Raw genomic sequence first — 20566 nt, forward strand, 5'->3', positions numbered from 1 at the left:
AACCATTTTACTCAAATATTAAAATTGATGGCAGTACGATGGTGCAGTGATTCTTTTTATTCACCAACACCATGTCAGGTAGGTTAACTGGAGACTCCAGAATGATCACAGTTGGGAGAGGTTGTCCACATACAGAATGAACTGTTGAATTTGCATGTTGACTAGAACTGGTAGCAGAGACCAGGTCTCTCCTGGACTGCTTCTCTGCATGGCTCCCTGTCAGATTCAGAACAGAATTTAAAATTCTCCTTCTACCATCAAAGTCCTCAACAGTCAGGCTCCTTCATCCCTGACAGAGCTCCTAGTCCCCTATGATCCAGCTAGAACCCTTCACTCCCAGGATGCAGGGTTCCTGCTGGTTCCTAGAGTTCTAACAGTAGAATGGAGCAAGAGCCTTCAGCTATCAGGCTCCCCTCCTGTGGAACCGTCTCCCAGTTTCAGTCCAGGACCCAGACCCCCTCTCTAGGTTTAAGAGCAGACTTAAGACCTCCTTGTTGATCAGGCTTATAGTCAGGACTGCTTAGGCTGGCCCTTAGATCTGCTGCTCTAGGCTCAGACTGCTGGGATCTCCCATGATGCACTGGGCTTCTCTCTCCTCCTCCTGTCCTCAGACGTGTTACTGACTCCTCTTCTTCTCCCCTCATCCCAGATCCTGGTGCTGCTGGAGGAGGCTCCAGACCTGGAGAGGCTCCAGCTGCCACCCGTAGCTCCACCTGCTCACGTCCCCGTCTGTCCATCAGTCTCTCCTCCTTTCTCTCTCTCTTTATCTCTGTCCCTCTCTTTCCTTCTGTCTTCCTCCATTCTCTGTCTTTGTCTCTGTCCATCAGTCTCTCCTCCTGTCTCTCTCTCTTTATCTCTGTCCCTCTCTCCTTCTGTCTCTCTGTCTTCCTCCATTCTCTGTCTTTGTCTCTGTCCATCAGTCTCTCCTCCTTTCTCTCTCTTTATCTCTGTCCCTCTCTTTCCTTCTGTCTCTCTGTCTTCCTCCATTCTCTGTCTTTGTCTCTGTCCATCAGTCTCTCCTCCTTTCTCTCTCTCTTTATCTCTGTCCCTCTCTCTCCTTCTGTCTCTCTGTCTTCCTCCATTCTCTGTCTCTGTCCTGCTCTCCAGCTCGCTCTCCGTCCCCACTGATCCTGGATCTGCTCCACCTTCCTGCTGGTAAAGGAAGGTTCTGGTGGCTGCTGTTGCAGGATGTGCTGCTGATGGAGAATTGTTGGGTGGAGGTTCATTGATAACATTTTTGGTATTTGGCGCTATGGAAAAAAATTGACTTGACATGACTCAATTGTCCAGTTTGATCCCCCTTCTCACCTGAAATAGTAACACAACCCCCAACCCTGGAAAAGGATAATTCCATTGCAGTGGATGGATGAAAGATGGATAAATAATAGATAGATGGATGAATAATGTAAAAATGGATGGATTGATTGATGGATGATGGATGATAGATGGATTGATGGATGATGGATGATAGATGGATTGATGGGCGGATTGATGATGGATGGCTGGATGATATATTGATCATGGATAGATGGATGGATGATTAAAATAATATAATAGCAAAGTGTTTGTGTGGCTAAAATGTTCTTGTTGGCTGAATGTTGCAGCTTCTTCGTGGTGTTTGACAGTAAAACAGACACCCAGAGGCACCGTCACACTTAAGTCAATAAGTTTGAGCATTTGGACGATGTTTGATTTTTTTTTCATCATTGTCATTACTCCGCAACGCGCTGTCGTTCCTCTACACATTCACGCATGTGTGGAACATTAATTTCATACTTTTAGAGTCGAATATGAGGCGTTTCACCGTGATTCCTTGCCAACAGCACGCGAACGCATCCCTCGCCTGTAATTGGTCAGAGATCGTTCCTGATGCTCATCTCCCTTGCCGATTGGCTGCTTCTCGCGCCACTAAAACACATTTCCCGCCCCAGAGCGGGGTTAGCGTGTGTGTACGTGTATGTGACGTAATGAGCAGATCGTTAATGCCATGATGGCGGCGGAGCGGGGCGTCGGTCCTGGTTCTTCACCCGGTTGCCCGTCTGAAGCGGCAGATTATTCGGTGCTGGTGGTGGTCGGAGCCCTGCGGACCGCCGGGCTGCTGGAGCGGCTGTTGCGGCAGATAGACTCCGGTGAGTTGGGTCTTGTTCCGGCGCCAGAGATCGAGAGTTACTGAGCGGCAGGGCGGGAGGTCCGCTCTGTCCTTCACAATAAAACCGCGGAAGAGCCGTTGGCGGCGCTGCTGCCACCGGCCCCGGGCTCCCTGCGCCGTTTCGCCGCGCTGCTTTTGGTCTCATGTGATCAATCATTGATGATGTCGTTGGCACTAGCATGCTAACAGACGCTAACGTGGCTCCTCAGCTCCTCATGGGTGTGACACACACTCTGCCCTCGGGCAGCTGTCGAGGTTTGCCGGACAAATGTAACGGTGTTATCTGCGGGCTCCGGCGGTACATCAGGTTCATCGCCGAGGTTTCGGGTGCAACGAGGCTGAAACTCCTATCAGCTCCTCCATCACATCAAGTGAGTGGTTCGAGAGTGAACGTACAAAAATATTATAAGAACTCGTCAAATTTGTTGGTTACATGTGAAAATGCCATTAGTCCCTTAATTTAACTTGAAAACCGGATGTGGGATGTGGTGTTTCGTTAAGCTGTTTTCACTAAAAGTAGGTTAGCTGCGGAAAACGGTATAAAACTGTTATAATGTTCTAATGTAATGTTGCGATAGATCAGAACTTGTTGTCAATGCTGGAATCGTCTGACTCGTCTCATGATTATTTATTTGAACAGAAAATAAGCAGCTACTCCTTCACTAATTAACTTTGAGAGTAAAATGGCCACCATCTTGCTCCAAGCGGTCACATGTCACATGGTGAAACACTTGATGCAATTTTTAATCAAACAAGTGACAACGATTATTAATGAAAATACGTTTTGTCAACATCTGTCACCTGCTGTCCCACAGTGGGCCGTTACCTGACCATCAGGTGAACCGCCAGCAACTTGGCATGTCTGACTGGAAAGGACAAACACAAGCAGCTACTGACCAATAAAAGAGGAAGTCAGTCACATCCGTTTCTTGTTTGCTTCGTAGGAAACTGACTCTTGACAGACATGGAAGACATCTCACTCTCTTTAAAACTCCTCCCAGTTTCCTGTGAGATGTCAAAATTCATACGGGGGATTAGGACACTGTTCAGGTCATCAAATGTGACAAGCCGATCTTTGGTTCAAGTTTGACCTTTGTTGCCAGGTCAGATGAATGCAGGAAACAGCTGCTACTCCATGATATCATGGCGCCCAGCAGCCGTGATGTTTCCTGACCTTTGAATGAAGCCTGTACAGCCAACGTCCTTCTTTGTTACACAGCTGAAGGTATTAAAAAGTGTGCGTGTGTGTGTGTGTGTGTGTGTGTGTGTGTGTGTGTGTGTGTGTGTGTGTGTGTGTGTGTTTTTCAGGCATGCGGTGTTGGCCCATTGATGTGGATGTTTCAGTTCTGGATCAGCAGCTGAAGCTTTTTGTCTCCAGACACTCGGCCTTCCTGTCAGAGGAGGTCAGAGGTGAGAAACTCATGAAAGATCAACGTGTCTGAATCATCATGGCAACCCTGAGTCAGGAGTTCACTCTGAGGCCATATCTTGGCTCACCATGTCGGTGTTTGGAAGAAGCCATTTTTGCTGTCTTGGTGCTTGCGGAGAGGGTGGCGGGTTCAGAGTCAGTATGATCTGTTAGGTACTTGAATGTTGGGGGGTTAACGAACACATGACGAGGATGAAGACAGACATTATGTTATCAAGTTTGGATAAAAACACTGTCTTTGTGTGATTAAAAAAAGCCTAAATAAATGATAATTTTCTGATCAATGATGATGACGACAATGATTTAAAACCTTGGTCTCTCAAATGACAACAACCATAAGTTTATGGATTGTTTAATTATAACTCATTTGCATATTTGGAAAACACAAACTCAAACTCCAAACTTTAATTCATTCTATTTGTCTAACAGAAAAACAATGATGTCAACTGACTTCGCATATGTGGTTGGCTGATTCAACCATAGCGGCAATGGTTAAAGATGGTGGTCTGATGGTGGTTTCTGCCCACTTGTTAAGCGGATCAGTTGGTTGATCATTTTATTGTGGAGAAACTGAATGTTTATTTATTGCCAGTAATCAGCTGACTTGTGTGACTGGCATCAGTGTGATCAATTGTAACTGCTTTCTGACCCCACAATGAAAACAAGCCTGAGCTGGAAAGGTTAGAGTGAAGCCTCTGATGGGATGACATCATCTCACTGTCGGATTGGGAGAGAAGCCCTTTTTAACAGCGCGAGACACAAGCACGTTTGTTTGATCCAAACACAAACACCATCAGCTGAGAGTCTGCTGAACAGCCTGCAGAAACACTCGCGTGTGTGTCAAGTGAACTGATGTTTCTTCAGCTGCTGAGCCTAAATCCACATCTGAACACTGAGAAAAAAACAAACTGAATTCAACACCAGGCTGATGCGAATCAGTAGTACTTTCTTTTTTTGAAACAATTTGCAGAAGTGATGCCAATATTTCCGTTATAAACACAGACACAGCAGGTCAGGTCTTCACTGGATTAGAAACATTCTGAGCAATCAGTTGGTCGTGGTTGACATAATAAAAGACCCTTAAGATGTTTAGAATAGATCCTTACTGGAACAGCAGAGCTGCAGCCCACCAGCAGCAACTGGTGGCTGTCGGTGAGCCGTTGCTTGTTGCACCTTGTCAAGGCAGCACTGAAGGTCAGATGTCGGTGCTGCTGCTTGTGGGTGCTCATACAGACACGAAGACATTCATAAGACCACCCGTCATAAAAATGAGGAAAAAGTGTTTTAGAAATCTTTTTTGTTTAAAACCATTTGGCAAATAACTAGCCCTAACAACTAAAGAGTCCTTTTCACACAGAATAAATAGAAACTAATAGTAACTAATGTTCCGTGTGGCCTCCTTTGGTCTTGATAGCAGCTACGTTCTTGCTGGCTTTGTTGTCTGAACGTTCCAATAGTCTCTGTTGTTGCTGAGCTCCAGATAGTTTCTAGCTGATCCCTCAGACTCGCTTTAGAGCAAACCTCTGTGCCATCAGTCTTTGAATCTAATGGCTTCCGTTAGTGTGGGGGATCCCAAGGTTCTTGCAGCTTTCCTGAACATCTGCTGCCTTCTGGTAGTTCAGCCCATTGGTTCAGATCATCTTCACTCTCTGGTCCAGTCTCAATCACATTCTGATGCCTCTGCTGTAGATCCTGATGATGTGGATCATTAAGCTCATTCCTGCCTACAGCTGGATGTCATCGTGTAGAGGAGGAGACTGGCTACTGATCCGGTTCTGAAGTGGATCCACCACCAGTCTTAGTGGTGATCTGGCTGAGGGGTTCAGGTCTTTGCAGAGCAGCAGCAGGGGTGGTGCATCGCCTTGGTATATAAAACACCTGATGGTCACCTGTGCAGCTTAGGGTTGTTCTCAAGAGCTCCATTGATTTCTTGATGAAGGTTCTGAGGTTCTGTTGATGTTGGATGTTTCCCAGCTCTCCAGTACCATGTGAGTGTCACTGAGTCAGAGGCTCTAGTCCATCCAGGTGGTGCCCAGGTTGGTCTGTCTGGTCCAGCAGTCTTGGGGGTCCGCACTATCCACCAGGAGCTGGTGCTGGGCTCCCCTGGTACTGCTACCAGTTCCTTTGTCGGCCCCTCATGTTTTGGGTCATGTACCTTTTCTGGGAAATGGTGCGTATGTAAATGCATGTAATTATAGAAACCCAGTAATGCCTTGTTAACTAACCTTGTCAAAGAACAGGGCTAGCAGGAAGATTCACTCACACAGGTCTGAGTTGTCAGTCTCTTGGAAAATTGACAGTTATTGATTGATCAGTTTGTTGTTTTTTAATCAATTTGGGTTTGTTTGTTTTTTTTAATGCCCTTTGGAAGTATGTTTCTCCTCAATGAAAGAAGAAACTGCAATCCAACCACAATTCTGATAAACAATCCAGAATTGTGGCTGAGGTTCAACATGACTACTGAGGTTCTTCGTGAGAGCAAGGAGCACAGAATATGAAATATGCAGCATTGCATTTCACAATCAGTTCAGTTTCTTATCGGTGAAATGATACAGGAAATGATGATGCCATTTCATTCGTGTGTCTGTCTCTGCATATGTTGTGCTTCAAGAGTCTGTCTGTTTAAAAACTGTTGGGTGCCAACTAACTCTGTAAAATTGTTTTTCCTGCCTGTTCTGGAACATTTCTAGAGAAGAAGCTACAGGATATAGTGTTGGGTTTTTGTTTTTTAAACCCATACACTCCTGCAGTTGTTCCTGTCAGAAACATTGTTTTCTGACCATTTTGGTACAGCATTATCTTCTGAATCTGACTTTTCATGGTTGTCCTCCTCGACCTTTGTAATTTGCTGCAATGAAGTAAAGCTGGACAATATGGCAAAAATGTAATTTTCTATCAATTTCTTCATAATCTCTGTATTTTCATGAGTCTTTAGTTTTTCATTTGGGTAAAAAAAAACACCTCTTATAAATTATAGCAAATTCAGGGCCACAGTTTTGCTTACAAACATGGGAGGCTTGTATTTGGTTTCTTGATTTGACAGGTTACATTTTAATGACATGTAGAGTAACTGCATTTTGTTAACCAACTGCTGCAGGCTCAGCAAAATCAAACAAATTAAAAATATTTCGTTAAACACTTAAGGGGAATTTGCTTGACGCTGTGTCGTGACAGACAATCAGTGATGATATTTTCCTGATGTCACTGATGTCCCATCTTTAAATCAGACATGGCAGTCAAACCAGCAACGTGTGAATCCTCTTAGCTCCTAAAACACAATTTTTAGGGCCTGAGCCAGTCCCTGGCGAAGACCCTGTTATGTTTCGAAGTCACACTCGCCACTTCAAAAGTAAATTTGACCCCCTAAACATGCATGAAAACTCACCAAATTTGGTAAGCACATCGGGTGCGGCGAAAAATTCGATAATTAAAAAAAAAAAGAGGCCTCAATAGCGCCACCTACATACACATAAAACCACGCCACAGACTGTAGGAATGTCCTACAGACATGGGACAAACACCACTGAACTCGTCTCATCAAGACGGATAAATCATACACTCACACCCCTGACCTAACTGTAACAGGATGTCCACAATTTGGACACGAATGTCTAATTTTTGACAATTTTGCGCCCCGAACAAAATCTATCTCCTCCTAAACCGTAAATGCCAGGGCTTCCAAACTTTCACACATTACTCTCCCAACTGTGCTGATTAAAAGTTGTTCAAGGTTAATATACTACGCGCTCGGTTTGGATTTTATGAGCCGTCAAAGTGGGGGAGACACTTTTCGCCTTACAATGGAAGTCTATGGGGAGAGCGTGTCCTCTCAGGGTACATACTCTCAAACAAATGCTTCTCACATCTACACCATACATTCCACAGCTTTTAAAAACACACCACTGTATTCCTGACAAAAATCCCTATAAAAATATGGTATTTTGTGTGACTTTTGACCAACGTATGCTGACTTATTCACCTTTTACACACTACATTTCTCTTAATCCTCCGCTCTCTCCACTCCAGCACAGATCAGACACAGTGCAGCGGGGGAGGGGTTCTTAAAGGGCCAGCTGGCAGCTCTGCTCTCAGCTCTGCTCTCAGCTCTGACACAGATGGCAGAGAGCGAGCAGAGAAGGGAGGGGCTCTTAAAGGGCCGGCTCTCAGCTCTGCTCTCAGCTCTGACAGAGATGGCAGAGAGCGAGCAGAGAAGGGAGGGGCTCTTAAAGGGCCGGGTCTCAGCTCTGCAGTCACACTGTGCAGCGCACTGAGGCTCGTATCTCCTAAACTACAAGGCCTAGGGATTTGCCGATTACACCGTTGGATTCGGGCCGGTGTCAAGGACGCGGCCATAGGCCGCGCGGGGGCTCAGGCCCTAACAACACTGCTTGCAGCTTTAATTTTTAATTGTTTCTTTATTAAAGTTCACAGTATAGCATACATATAATCTTCATGGGTTACATTCTTTTGTTTTTCATTTGTACAGTCTGATCAATGCTATTTATTTATTTTGAATATATTTTTTCCTTTTTTTTCCTTTTTCTTCTCTCATATGTTTCTTCGTGAAGTATCAATACTTATCTTATAACAACGTAAATTAGAATAGAACATGGGGTGTCATATAAAGATACAAGAGAAAACAAAAAACAAAAATAACAATACAAAAAAAGACTAAAAAAAAAAAAACCTCTTAAACATAAGCCAGACCTTTTAGGGAGATATACGTTTTCCACTTCTTCCAAATGTCCTCAAATGTACTGTCCTGGAGCCTCAAACAAAAAGTAATTCTTTCCATTACATAGATTTCATATGCAATATCACACCATTCCTTAACAGTTGGGGTATCTGGTTTAAGCCATTTCTTTGTGATAGCTTTTCTAGCAGCTAGACTCAGTATTCCAAAGAGTTTCCTATTTCTAGTGTTTGTGGTTATTGATGTCAAGAGTCCGAAAAAAAGTTCATCCCAGTTGAAAGTAATTTTTTTCTCAAATATGATTTCTAGTTCAGAGTGAATCTTATGCCAGAAAGGGAGTACCTCTGGAGAGTCCCAAAACACGTGATAGTGATTGGCATTCTGAGAACCACACTTCCTCCAGCAGGTGGAGGTTCCTGAGAAGTGAGATGACTGGACAGGAGATTAAAACACAATTTTAAACACCACAGGATCATGTTATGAACACACATGGCATAAATAAATGACATTTCTAGGTCTTCCAAAACTGATACAGAGCAGAAATTCTGATTTATATCTGTAGAAAATGGCAAGCCCTCCCCCTTCCTCCTGACACCAACACTACTAGCTAAAGCTAATGTCTACTTTCAAGCTTCAAGGAAAGTAAGGAAACACCTTTACAGATAAAATTCTTCCTTTGCTGTCTGCAGTGAATACCAGATGGTATAATATTTAAGAATATAATAGATAAATAATAGTACCCAATAAAGGCAATTTTAAAAATCAGCCTATGAAAACGAAGTACGAAATATGAAGGGAATATTATAATCTAACTGATAAATTCAAAACACAGCTGCAAATAAACAATGAAAATACTTGTGCTGACCAGTGTGCCAAACTGTGGCTGTGTGTCATCTAACAGACAAGCATATGATGTTATTAAACTCAACGTAAAATTTCCATACCTGTCAAGGATCCACAACTGGATATAGTAAAGTAGAAATGTTTATGCGACTGTTGTTAGGGACAGAAAAGCCAAGTCCCTCCCCCGAATGAGCTAATGCCAAGTTAACATGAGCAGAGTCAACTCTGACTCATCCATGATATTTTTGTTCATTTTACTGGACTATGTTGTGAAAGTGGAGGGAGGAAAGTGCCTCATGTTTGCTGTGTTTAGTGTATGTTTGCATACTTATGGAACAGTGGCGCGAAACTGAGCAGCTAAGTGTGTGATTACGTGGCTGGTTAGTTTGTTAGCTGTAGGTATGTCCATCTAAATGAACCATGTTGACATGTTTCTGCCTGCAGGTCAGCGGACTCTGCAGCACCGTGGCGCTGTTCTTGACACGCAGATTGTGGTGAATCCAGCTCATGACTTTGTCTGCTCAGAGGTGAGGGGGGATGGAAACAAAGATTCTCTAGTTCTTCCGCCTAACAAATGTCTTTGCTCCTCAGATCACGTCTTATCCTCATCTGGACTGTGCATTGATGAGATAATGTGACTCTGAAACACCATTTATTCCCTCAGTTCCACATCATTGAAACTGTCCTGGACTGTCTGAAGCAGCTCATCGATGAATGTTGCTCTGAAGTGTCACTATCAATTTTCTCAGATTCCTGGAATGTGACAGTAAAAGTTCCAGCATCACTGACTAATAAGAGTCTTTCCTGTTTGTGGAGGTCCGACGGCTGCTCTGTGATTCATCTCGCCACAAACTGTTGGTTCTAGCTGGACAGTGTGTCGAAGAGACAGGAGAAATCGTGTTGCAGAAGGGCTCCTTCTCATTCGATGACTTCATCCAGATATTTGTTGATGAAGAGGTGAGCTACTGACATTCCCTTATTACTTCACATGGAGTCTCCATTGCACTACATTTCCCAACCCTGTCATCAAGTCACTATTTCCTCTCTTATCAACATTGCAATGCACTTAAAGTGCCTTAAAAATGTAGAAATGTCCTACATAAAATCTAATCCTTTACCTTTTCTACATTTCCAAACAGCATGGGGTGAGGAAAATCGAAGGTTACACATGTAACCGCGGTTCTATTAGTTTCGGATGACTGCCAGAGGCAGTGCTTTCAGCACATGGATGTCCATTACACGTACGTGCAGGTCAAATATTAATACCAGCAAATTCAACTGTGACCTGGGTGACGTCCTCCATGTGCGCTTGCACAAAAGGCAGGTCCACCCAGGAAGTGACCTCTTGGCAATCTTCTCGTGTATATTCTAAGTTACTGCCAAGCTCTGGCGGTCATCTGAAACTCAGAACTGCAGTTACATGGGTAACCCTTGTTCCATTTAATTTCTCCTGATGGCCAGAGGCAGTAGCACATGGATGACTCGTACCAACAAAGTCATGAGGAGTACCTACCTGCTTTTAGAGATGCCGTAACAAGGTAGGGAGTATTGCTGTAGCCACAGGGTAATGGGACATGACATTTACCCTGTAAAACCCCTTGTAAATGTGGAGCCTGATGCCCAGGAGGCTGCTTTGCAGATGTTTGCGAGGAGAACACCCCTCAGGGACACCCATGATGTGGCTACACTCCTTGTGTGCTCAGACATGTCGGGGAGCTGGGGAGCCACTATGCATGTAAGCATTTTGAATCGTCTCTGCTATCCACTTAGACAGTCTCTGCCTGGACAGTGCATGACCCCTTTTTGGACCCGTGTGACAGACAAATAATGCGTCTGTCTGATGGAATGCTGCCATTCTTGTGATCTAAGTTCTAAGGGTGTGCACTGGGCACAACACACCTACGCTCCGGCCCTGTCCCTCCTCGAAACCTGCTAGGCTGAAGAGCTGGCTAGTAAATGTAAGGGAAAGAGTCTTTGGGAGGAAGGAGGGGTTCAGCCATAGGGTGACCGCACTGCCTCCAGGATGCCACAGCAGGCACTCCCTGCTTAACCAATAAGGCATGTAGTTCCCCTACTCACCTTGCCAATGTAATGGCTAGGAGTAAGGTGGTCTTCATTGAGCCTTTGCAGACGGTGGAGCTTAGCTGGCTTTCAAACGGGGCTCCACTGAGTGCTCGCAGCACTGCCCTTCTGAAGCACCCGGCGAGCTGCTGGATTCTGTCAGTTCGCTGTTGAGAGGGGACAGCCCTCATCAATTGCGAATCTAGGGTCATGCCCAAGAACATAGTCTCCTGACCAGGAATAAGGGATCTCCTCTTGAGGCTCACTGAACCCTAGATCCGTTCCATGTGCAATCAATGTCGTAACATCTATGCGGGCCTGCACCTCTGACTGGGAGCAGATCAACCAATCGTGGTAGGGTAAAATGAAACCCTAACCCTAATCCACAATCAGCAACTACACGTGTCTACTTCAAATCACAATTGAACCAACCTGCTTCCGTGAGAAGATGCAAGAGGTCACTTCCTGGGTGGACCTGCCTTTTGTGCAAGCGCACGTCGAGGACGTCACCCAGGTCACAGTTGAATTTGCTGGTATTAATATTCGACCTGCACGTATGTGTAATTGACATCCATGTGCTGAAAGCACTGTCTCTGGCAGTCAGGAGAAACGAAATAGAACTCCTTTTAACCAAAAGTTACAGACTACAACCAGACTCGGGACAATTTGAACCTCAGTCATGTGGTCAGGGACCAACTCAAGATCTCCTGCCAGCACATTGGTCAGAAGCACAGACAGGAGGAATTAACTTAGCATACATGTTTTTGAATAGAAAATCCCAAATTAAACAACACAACAGGAAATAATGAAAATGCATACATATTACTAATGACTAATTTAAAGTTCAGTGTCAGAGTTCATGGGTTTAAATGCTTTTGAAGTGTTTTTGAACAATAGATAAATCAAAGCGAAACTAAAACTAAACTCATTAATGTGCTGAGGACCCCTGTAAGACCCTCAAATAACCTTGGGAGTCCCTGGACTCCACTTTGAGAAAATCGTGTCATAAACAAGATCTTTGTTTGTGCCTTAATAGGTTGGGGAGTTGTTAAGTTCTGCAGACCCGGCAGTTAAGGTCTGCCTCACTCTGAGCTGTCCAAACTATGGGCTTTGGAAGGACTCTGAGTTGGAGAAACACAATCTGCAAGACCTTATAAACATCCAGATCAACCCTCCCTTGGTCCTCCCAGAAATGGAAGGTCTGCAGGAGTTCACAGAGTACCTCTCTGAGTCACTGGAGCCCGAGTCACCTTTTGACCTCCTGGAGCCCCCCAACACCGTGGGATTCCTGAAACTATCTCGACCCTGCTGCTACATCTTCCCAGGCGGAAGAGGAGACTCTGCCTTCTTTGCTGTTAATGGTTTCAATATTCTGGTAAATGGTGGCTCTGACCTCCGATCCTGCTTCTGGAAATTGGTGCGGCATCTGGACAGAATTGATTCAGTACTCCTCACCCACATCGGTGTGGACAATCTTCCTGGGCTGAACAGTCTGTTGCTAAGGAAAGTAACTGAGCAGGAAGATGAATCAGCTGCATGTCAGACTGAAGAGGACTGGATGAAAAACCTAATTTCCCCTGAGATTGGTGTCATTTTCCTCAATGTTCCAGACGGACTGAAGTCCACCCAAGGAGATCCCATTGAGCTGCGTAGTGCTGACGAGGTGGCACTCACCCTTAAGCACTTACAAAGACTTTCTATTATACCAGAACCTTTAAGCCGACCTCATGGTCCCAGTATTGAACCAGTTATATTGTTTCAGAAGATGGGAGTTGGCCGCCTGGAGCTGTACACACTCAACCCTGTCAGCGACAGTAAAGAACTTGAAGCTTTTATGCAGACTTGGACTAAAGGATCAAAAGGATCAGATCTTCCACTACCATGCCTAGTTTCCATTTGTGCTTTGCTTGTTTGGCATCCTTCCAGCCCTCAGGAGAAGATTGTTCGTGTCCTTTTTCCTGGGTGCACGCCGCAGTCCAAAATTCTAGAAGGACTTGAAAAACTTAAACATTTCGATTTCCTCAAAGTTCCTGTGGTATGCTTGAAGGACCTAGAAATGGCTAAAAGCGAGAAACAGCCAAAACGTGCTGAGAGTCGGGAAAGCCTTAAATCCCAGTCTAAGGATCTCAGAGCCTGTAGTGCCTTGCAAAAAGAAAAGTCTGGACGAGTTGATGCCATAAAACAGGAGGTAAAAATGAAGTCTAAGGCAGCAGGGGATGCTACACTGAAAGAAAAGAAAGATGTGGAAGAAAAGCCCAACAAATTCAAGGATGGTGACTGCAAATTAAAGCCACCAAAACCTGCTGAGAAGCTTGTACTTAAAAAAGACCTGTCAAAAGAGGAGAAGAAGGATGTGAAAAAGAGAGATGAGAAGTCCCCTGTTGCAAAGAAGGAAGAGAATGGGGAAAAAAAGAGAGAAGGTGTGAAGAAGGAAACTCAAGTTGCAAAGTCAAAGAAAGACTTAAAAACAGAACCCAAGAAAGATAGTAAGAAGGATGTAAAATTGGATGAAAAGAAAACAGTAAAATCATCTGCTAAAGAAGGGAAGAGATCAAGTGCAGGATCAGCCGGAAGCACAGAACTGAAAAAAGGCAAGAGTGGCACTGTAAAAAAAGAAGGGACTCTTCCAAAGAAGGACCCTATGAACAAAGGGACAAAATACAAGCTGGTTTCAAAGGAACAGGAAAACAGGAAGGAAGCTCAATCCTCTAAGATGTCACCCTCTAAGGACACAACAGCTGAATTTGAAGGGCCTCGATTGGAAGATGACAACTGGACCGGCGATCAAAAGACCATGCTTTCTAACACAGACAGTGGGAACCAGACCTCAACTACAGAGAGCCCGGAGAAGTTTCGTTGTATGGACCAGATCATGGTTACCACCTCCTTGTCTCCTACAAAAATGCCAAAAAGTGTCCTTGATGTCAACTTTCATCTCAGTACAACTGCATATGGGCTTGCCAGTGGTTCCTTAAGAAATGGACAAGGCTCAGAGGAAAAAGGATTGGTTTCTCTGGTAGATTCTGTCCCCAGCAGTGTTGGGCGGCCCCCCTTCCATCAGTCCTCCAGTGAGGACTTTCAAAGTTCAGGTAAATGATTTAAGTTTAAATGCTGATTTTAACAATGGCTGCAACATCCCTCTATGCCACAGATGGTTTTGTTCAACTACAACCCCATGGATATGAATGTAAAATTCAAATAAAAATGGTAGGCTTACTGTTGGGCTGACAATATAGCCTCCAGTGGAGTTTTTGGAGGGCTTTTCATGTTAAATGTGCCAGGGTTTTGTTTTTGATTTTTTTAAACCCTTTTTCAATTTGTAGTTGGTGCCCTAAAGGTGTTTTTTGCACACCTATGCAAGAAGCCACAAAAAATCAAAAAAACAAGAGATTTTCACCATGTCTGATGTGTGAGCAGTCGTGAGTTTTTGAGCATGTTGTGAGTTTGGAAAAGAATAATAATGGCTTCTAATGTTTGGTACTTGGACCACCACCAGTGCAGCTCAGATATACCAATGCCCTGCAGATACAGAAGTGATTTTTGTTTTTTTGGGTGTGTTTTTTTTTCTCAGCAATTCTCAACTAATTTAGTCAATTTTGCTAATAACCCTTTCCCAATCCCTGTCAAATTGTGATTTCTGATTAAAATCATGAAAAGTCATGTTTTAGGAAAGTAACCAGGAAAGCAGGTCAGGCATTATGTTCTCAGAAAATATGGAACTAAATATTACAAATTATTGAACTTAAAGTTCAGATCAGTAATGCTGTCAAATTTCATCTGTTTCAGTATTTATGAAACACTTCATATCATTAGCATTTGAATTCTTTGAATATAAATGAAATAAAGTTATTTCATTTTTTCTTATTTGAATCAGGATTTATCAGTTTTAGCTCCCTGCAAGGCCAGTTACATTTTTCTGTCCCCCACCCCCATTTGTGATCCTCCCATGCCTGTCGGTCACCTAGGATCACAAGGAGGGAGGAGTTAATAAGAATCCAAAGCTTTGCTTCCTTTGTTAAAATGTTTGTGTGTAACACCAGGTATGTGCATGAATTACCTACCAGACTATTCTACTTGATTTTGACTTGACTTGACATTATTAAGTGGTGGTGTTTTTTTTAAGCTTTCTAGCACAACTATAAGTCTTCTGTTATTTCATACTTCACTATGTTTAGAAATTATGAAGTCATATCTTTGCATCATTTATTGCCCTGATATCTCCATGCTGCGCTCATGTATTTTAATATTTTGTGTGACGCACTTTGGGCTGCATTCTATGTACAAATTGCGCTTTACAAATAAAATGTATCATCTATTATAGGGGAGGATAACAGCCTTGGGTTAAAAGCATCTGGCACGCTCTTGGATGTCTACAATCAAGGAGCCTCTTGCAGAACCTCAGACTTGAGCTCCCTGAGGGAAGGCCTGGAGAACTCCGCATCCTCTCATGATAAACAGTCCAGCCTGTTGACCCTCAGTCCTTTCCAAGACCTGCCAGACTCCTCCCCCACAATGACCTCCATGCCTGCTGAGGTGTGCTCACCTCACTCCACCGAAGTTGATGAATCGCTGTCAGAACAAGTGCTGCCACTGATGGTAGTATCACCCAAAGTGCCTATGGGAGACAGACTCTACTCCAATGGACTTTTTTTTGACTCTGACTCCAACAGAGGGACAACCTTTGACCAGAGGTCTTCCCTTAATGGGCATTGTGGAACCGAATCCAAGGAACATGTTCACGGAATGTCAGAGTTGATCACAGATGTTCCACATGATGTAGATCTCTGCTTGGTATCACCCTGTGAGTTTCAGCACCCAAAGACCCCGGACAACCATCAGCAGCATGTTAACCCCAGCATCCCCTCTGAGAACAACAACTACCCCCAGGACCAGAGTGGCAGTGAGTGTCTCTCAGCCAACAGTCAGGAAACTCCACCCACATCAGTTAGCGATTCCCTCCCAACAGCAACAGACTCTGATGTCCCCCCTGGCTCAGAGGATTGTCCTTCCATCACTACAGACTCAGAGGATGATTCCAGTAGTCTCTTTCGACCCCCTCATCCACAAGATGGTCCCGGTCTGCCCTACTCCTACGGGTCTGCACAGCTCTCCTCACATGACCCACCTCCAGCTCCAATCAAAGATCTGCCCCCATTACCCTCTCAGCCTGGAGCTTGCATGGCTGACACAGAAGCTGAAGCTTTGGGCAAGAATCCAAAGATTTCAACTGCCAAGACCAAGAAGTCAGCAGTGGGGATGCAGAAAGCCACTGCTGGAAGCACCGCACCCCAGAATGGAAGATCCAAGATGGGCAGTACCACAGGGTCTCTTAGGACCACATCAAGCATGGACACAAAGCCATCATTACGAAATTCACTTGGTGGTTCCAGAACTGGAACTGCAAAACCTTTGTTTTCAGGTAGGTCTGCATGGTCTAAACACATAAGACTGTAGAATATTTTTTTATTCAATATCTTTGTGCTTCCAAATGAAGGATGACACCACAAAAATATATAAAGCTGTAGAAAATGACCAAATTGTTGAAGTAAGACTTTGGTTTTTAATAAGCTTTCTCTTTTTTTGGAACACCAAATTTCATTCTTTGGTGATCATGATAATTTAACCTGTGATTTATAAGCACTGTTGACCACAACCATCAGCTAGGAGGCTGAAACCCATAGGCACTAGTGCCAATCCCCTGTGTGTTTGAGTAGTGGAGCAGTGAGGCTTAATCACTGAACAACACTACCTTCTGGCCACTAACATTAGTATGCTCAGTGATCCTGCTAACATGCTTAGTATGTGTTCTTCAGCTCACAACACCTGTAAATTTTGGTGTGTTCTATGTTCACCATTACCTGTTCATGAAAGTTGAAAAAGTAATCATACACGCTAGCAAGGTATTGTCAATGCTCATGTGTACTAAAGGGACTCGATTTTCGCTGCCGTGACCAACAGACAGCATGTTGACATGAGTAAATCAGCCTTTTGATTTTGGAGGACTCAGGTAGAACTGTCTAGTACCTGTCAGCAATTTTTTCCCTTGTAGCAGAATCTTCATTATTGTCTTGAGAAATCGTCACTGAATTTTTTCATGCAGCAGATCTGAGCTTTGATGTCAAAGGGTAATAGAGACTCAGCAGCAGTAGGAGTCTGATGGTGATGTTGTGTGTGGACCCTTCTGATCTCTCATTGCCTCTGCTGTTGTTTGGATCTGCTAACTCTAACCCATATATATTTAGTGTTCATCAACACAAGTTAGGTTTAGCACTATCATATATAGTTGTGATCCAAGATTGTCTGGATTTAGGTCAAGTAGCTCCTGAAGAATTCTGCTCCTATTTGAGGTTCTTTGCAGTGAACTGGTCTCTTGTTCCTCAGCTTCCAAAGCTGCAAGTTCAGAGGCCACTGCAGTTCATGTGGACCTTGCCTACCTGCCATCTGGCTGCGCGTCCTCTACTGTGAACCTGGACTTCTTCAAGCGTCTTCGATCATCATATTACATCATCAGTGGCGAAGACCCTATGAAGGAGGCAGTGATGAGGAGCATCTTGGATGCTCTCCTGGAAGGGAAGAGCAGCTGGCCAAATATCCAGGTCAGTGGAACAGGCCGAGCTAGCTTTTTTCGCTTAAGTTTACAAAGTTGATGTGTCTGATGGTCTGTTTCCTCAGGTAACTCTGATCCCAACATTTGAGTCGCTGGCTATGCACGAGTGGTACCAGGAGACCCACAACAGGCAGAAGCAACTGTCAATCACAGTTCTGGGCAGCAACAGTACTGTGGCCATGCAGGAAGAGACCTTCCCTGCCTGCAAGGTGGAATTCTGAATCTTCAGCCATGTCTACTGGAAACTCCACCCACTATTGAACATGTGGAAGTTGAGGAGAGGACTTTTTTGTTGCCATGGTTACAGCTGGACCAAAAAACTGCAGGCTTTTTTCAATCAGGATCCTTAAATCTTTTTGTTGAATACTCCGTCCCTTTAGTTGAGCTATTTTATTGAGCATTCTCACTCTGAAGAGATGTTTCTGCACTTATGTGATGTCATCATGTGGTTCATACTCGTCACTTCCTGTCGGGGGGGGCGGCTAAATACTCATCTTAATGTGTGTATCACAACTCACCAGGCGTGTGTTTGTCGTCTTACATCTCTTCATCATCTCATGGGTTCCACTTTAGGAAAAACAGGATCACAATTGATTTATTCCTTTCCAACAGACAGGAACATGAAAAAGATGAAGTTGCCTGTGGGACCACTCACCACTGTCACCGGTAACATTTTTCAGTGAGCTCAAGCAGCAACGAGCGTTTGCTTGTCTTGTTTTTTGCTGACAGATGCTGTGTTTGTGCCTGGGCAGCGTTGCTATGTAGATGATCACATTTATTACTTTCACCCATTTAGATTGTAGAAGACTTGAATATATTTGACACAATAACTCAAATTAACCACGAATATTATTTGGATCCAGGTATTGAAGTATGTTAACTGCAACTCTGTTGAGATGTGAATATCTCTTAAGTTTTAGATGAGGCCATGAAGCCTGGATGTTATCCATCATATGCAGCTGTGCCACGCTTGTGATGATGTCATCACATCCGCAGATGGGTTGTGTCTATGGTACTGGTTCTGTAGTCCCATTCGGTACCTTGCCATTGATGAGTCCTCCAGTACTTGTGTGCTAGCATACACATTTGTCTGCACTTTTTTTTCGACCTTACTGAGGGGAATGGCGCTGTAATGAGTGTGGTGGCCACAAGGGGGCACCTTACCTCAATATTAGCCACTTCATTGTGTTGCTGAACTCTGAAGTTGGCAATTCCACACAAATAAAGAAAAAATGCAGTGGATCAAAGAAGTAACATTTGAAAACCATCTACATACTTTATTGTATGATTGTCAGGGCAAAGCTCTCTGCAACCTGTGTTGACTGATGCTATTTGTTTTACTCTTTTAAATGAAGTTAGCTGAAACTAAATTGTCCGATATTATGTTTATTTCTCTGGGGGGGGGAAATGAAGCCAAACAAAATTAAATTTAAGTTATTTATTTATATTTCTTTGTTTTGTCACTAAATTCACATCTGCAGTTTGATGACTTTGGTACGAGCTTTTCACCACATGATCAGCACACTTTAAATCATTTTAGAAGTATTTGATCACATTTGACTCATGAATTCCAACACCTGTTTTCAAGAAAAAAAAAAAAAAGATTTTTACTGAGTGAAACTTTAAGGGCTAAAATTCTAAACTGTATGAAACTTCTCTGAGATTTACTGAAACATTGAGAGGAAATCATGTTTGAAGAAAATATTTCAAAATAGAAAATTAATATTGGAAAATTTTTCTTGACAAGTATGATTGAGACATGTTTTCGATAGTCTTGATTTTGAATGAATTCCAACTGATAATTCATGATTTCTGACCACCAAAGTGAGTTTTTTTCTTCTCATTGAATAGTTCACTGTAAAAAAAAAAAACTCAGATTGTTGCATCTTGTTCAAAGCATTCATAATTAGTGGGTTTTCCTCATGTTTACACACACACAAAACACTCACTTGTAAGTTGCTTTCATTAGATTTTTTTCATTATTGAATTTTGAACACTACATTGAATTCTTTCAAAATAAAAGTCACCCTTTAACCGATGTTTTTTTTAAATGGAGTTAATGTTTTTGAAGTGACGCCATCTAGGTTATGTGACTATAAAAACCTTCAGTTTCACTTGCCATTAAATCTTTTACTCAAACAATTGTCTGGTTTTGATGAAGTGAGATGAACTGAAATGCTGCAGTCAGGGTGAAGGGGGGCATCAATAATCAAATGTTGAGGACACCAAACACCTAGTGAACAAACTTACATTTGACAGCTGAGTCCAGCTACCTGCTTGTATCTCCAATAGACTAGTGAGTACTGACCCAGGTGGTGCAGACGGTACTGCTAGTCCAGGCTGACTGAGTGTTCAACAGAGTGTGGCTCCACAGGATGTTTGGTGGCATTATAGTTTTCACTATTTAGTCTGTATTTTTCTTTTAGCTATCCCTGCGAGGTCATTTGATGGGAACTGACTTTGTCCTCCAGCGGACTCTATCGCTGTGGCTGGATTCTGGATCGGCACAAACTCTTTTTTTATTCAGGTTCAGTTTTGTATTGGACCATCAAGGAGACATCTGTGTATCTTCATTTCTCCAGATGCAGTTTAGGAATTGAAATCCTGATTTCTTTGGAAGTGGCCAAAACTTCAAGACAGGTTGTTTTTTTGTTTGTCTCTCAGTTTGGTTTCTTTTATGCTTCCAAATGATATGAATGTTAGTTATTTCAGCTTGATGATTACAGTGAAATAAATCCTGCCAATTTCAGCTGCTCTTATGTTCATCTCAGAAGCATCTTTGTA

General features: G+C 43.4%; 1 protein-coding gene across 4 annotated transcripts; it reads left to right on the forward strand.

Moving 5' to 3' along the window:
• The first annotated feature begins 580 nt into the window (after positions 1-580).
• Positions 581-19833, forward strand: map1sa (microtubule-associated protein 1Sa). Of its 4 annotated transcripts, none has more exons than XM_086223298.1 (8): positions 581-2129; positions 3458-3559; positions 9559-9641; positions 9931-10071; positions 12212-14264; positions 15497-16594; positions 17557-17771; positions 17848-19833. In XM_086223298.1, exons 1-8 carry the CDS (start codon positions 1988-1990, stop codon positions 18001-18003), a joined length of 3990 nt encoding a protein of 1329 aa, XP_086079424.1. In that variant the 5' UTR covers positions 581-1987; the 3' UTR covers positions 18004-19833. The 4 variants fall into 4 exon arrangements, with proteins under 4 accessions (XP_086079424.1, XP_086079425.1, XP_086079428.1 ...); XM_086223299.1 differs by lacking the exon at positions 581-2129 and adding an exon at positions 2164-2520; XM_086223302.1 differs by lacking the exons at positions 581-2129; positions 3458-3559; positions 9559-9641 and adding an exon at positions 10254-10355 and having other exon boundaries at positions 9954-10071.
• The last annotated feature ends 733 nt before the right edge of the window (positions 19834-20566 follow it).

The sequence above is a fragment of the Aulostomus chinensis genome, chromosome 14 (genome assembly GCF_037954235.1).
Source record: "Aulostomus chinensis isolate RoL2024-O1b breed Wild chromosome 14, RoL_Achi_v1.0, whole genome shotgun sequence".
NCBI classification, from domain to species: domain Eukaryota; kingdom Metazoa; phylum Chordata; class Actinopteri; order Syngnathiformes; family Aulostomidae; genus Aulostomus; species Aulostomus chinensis.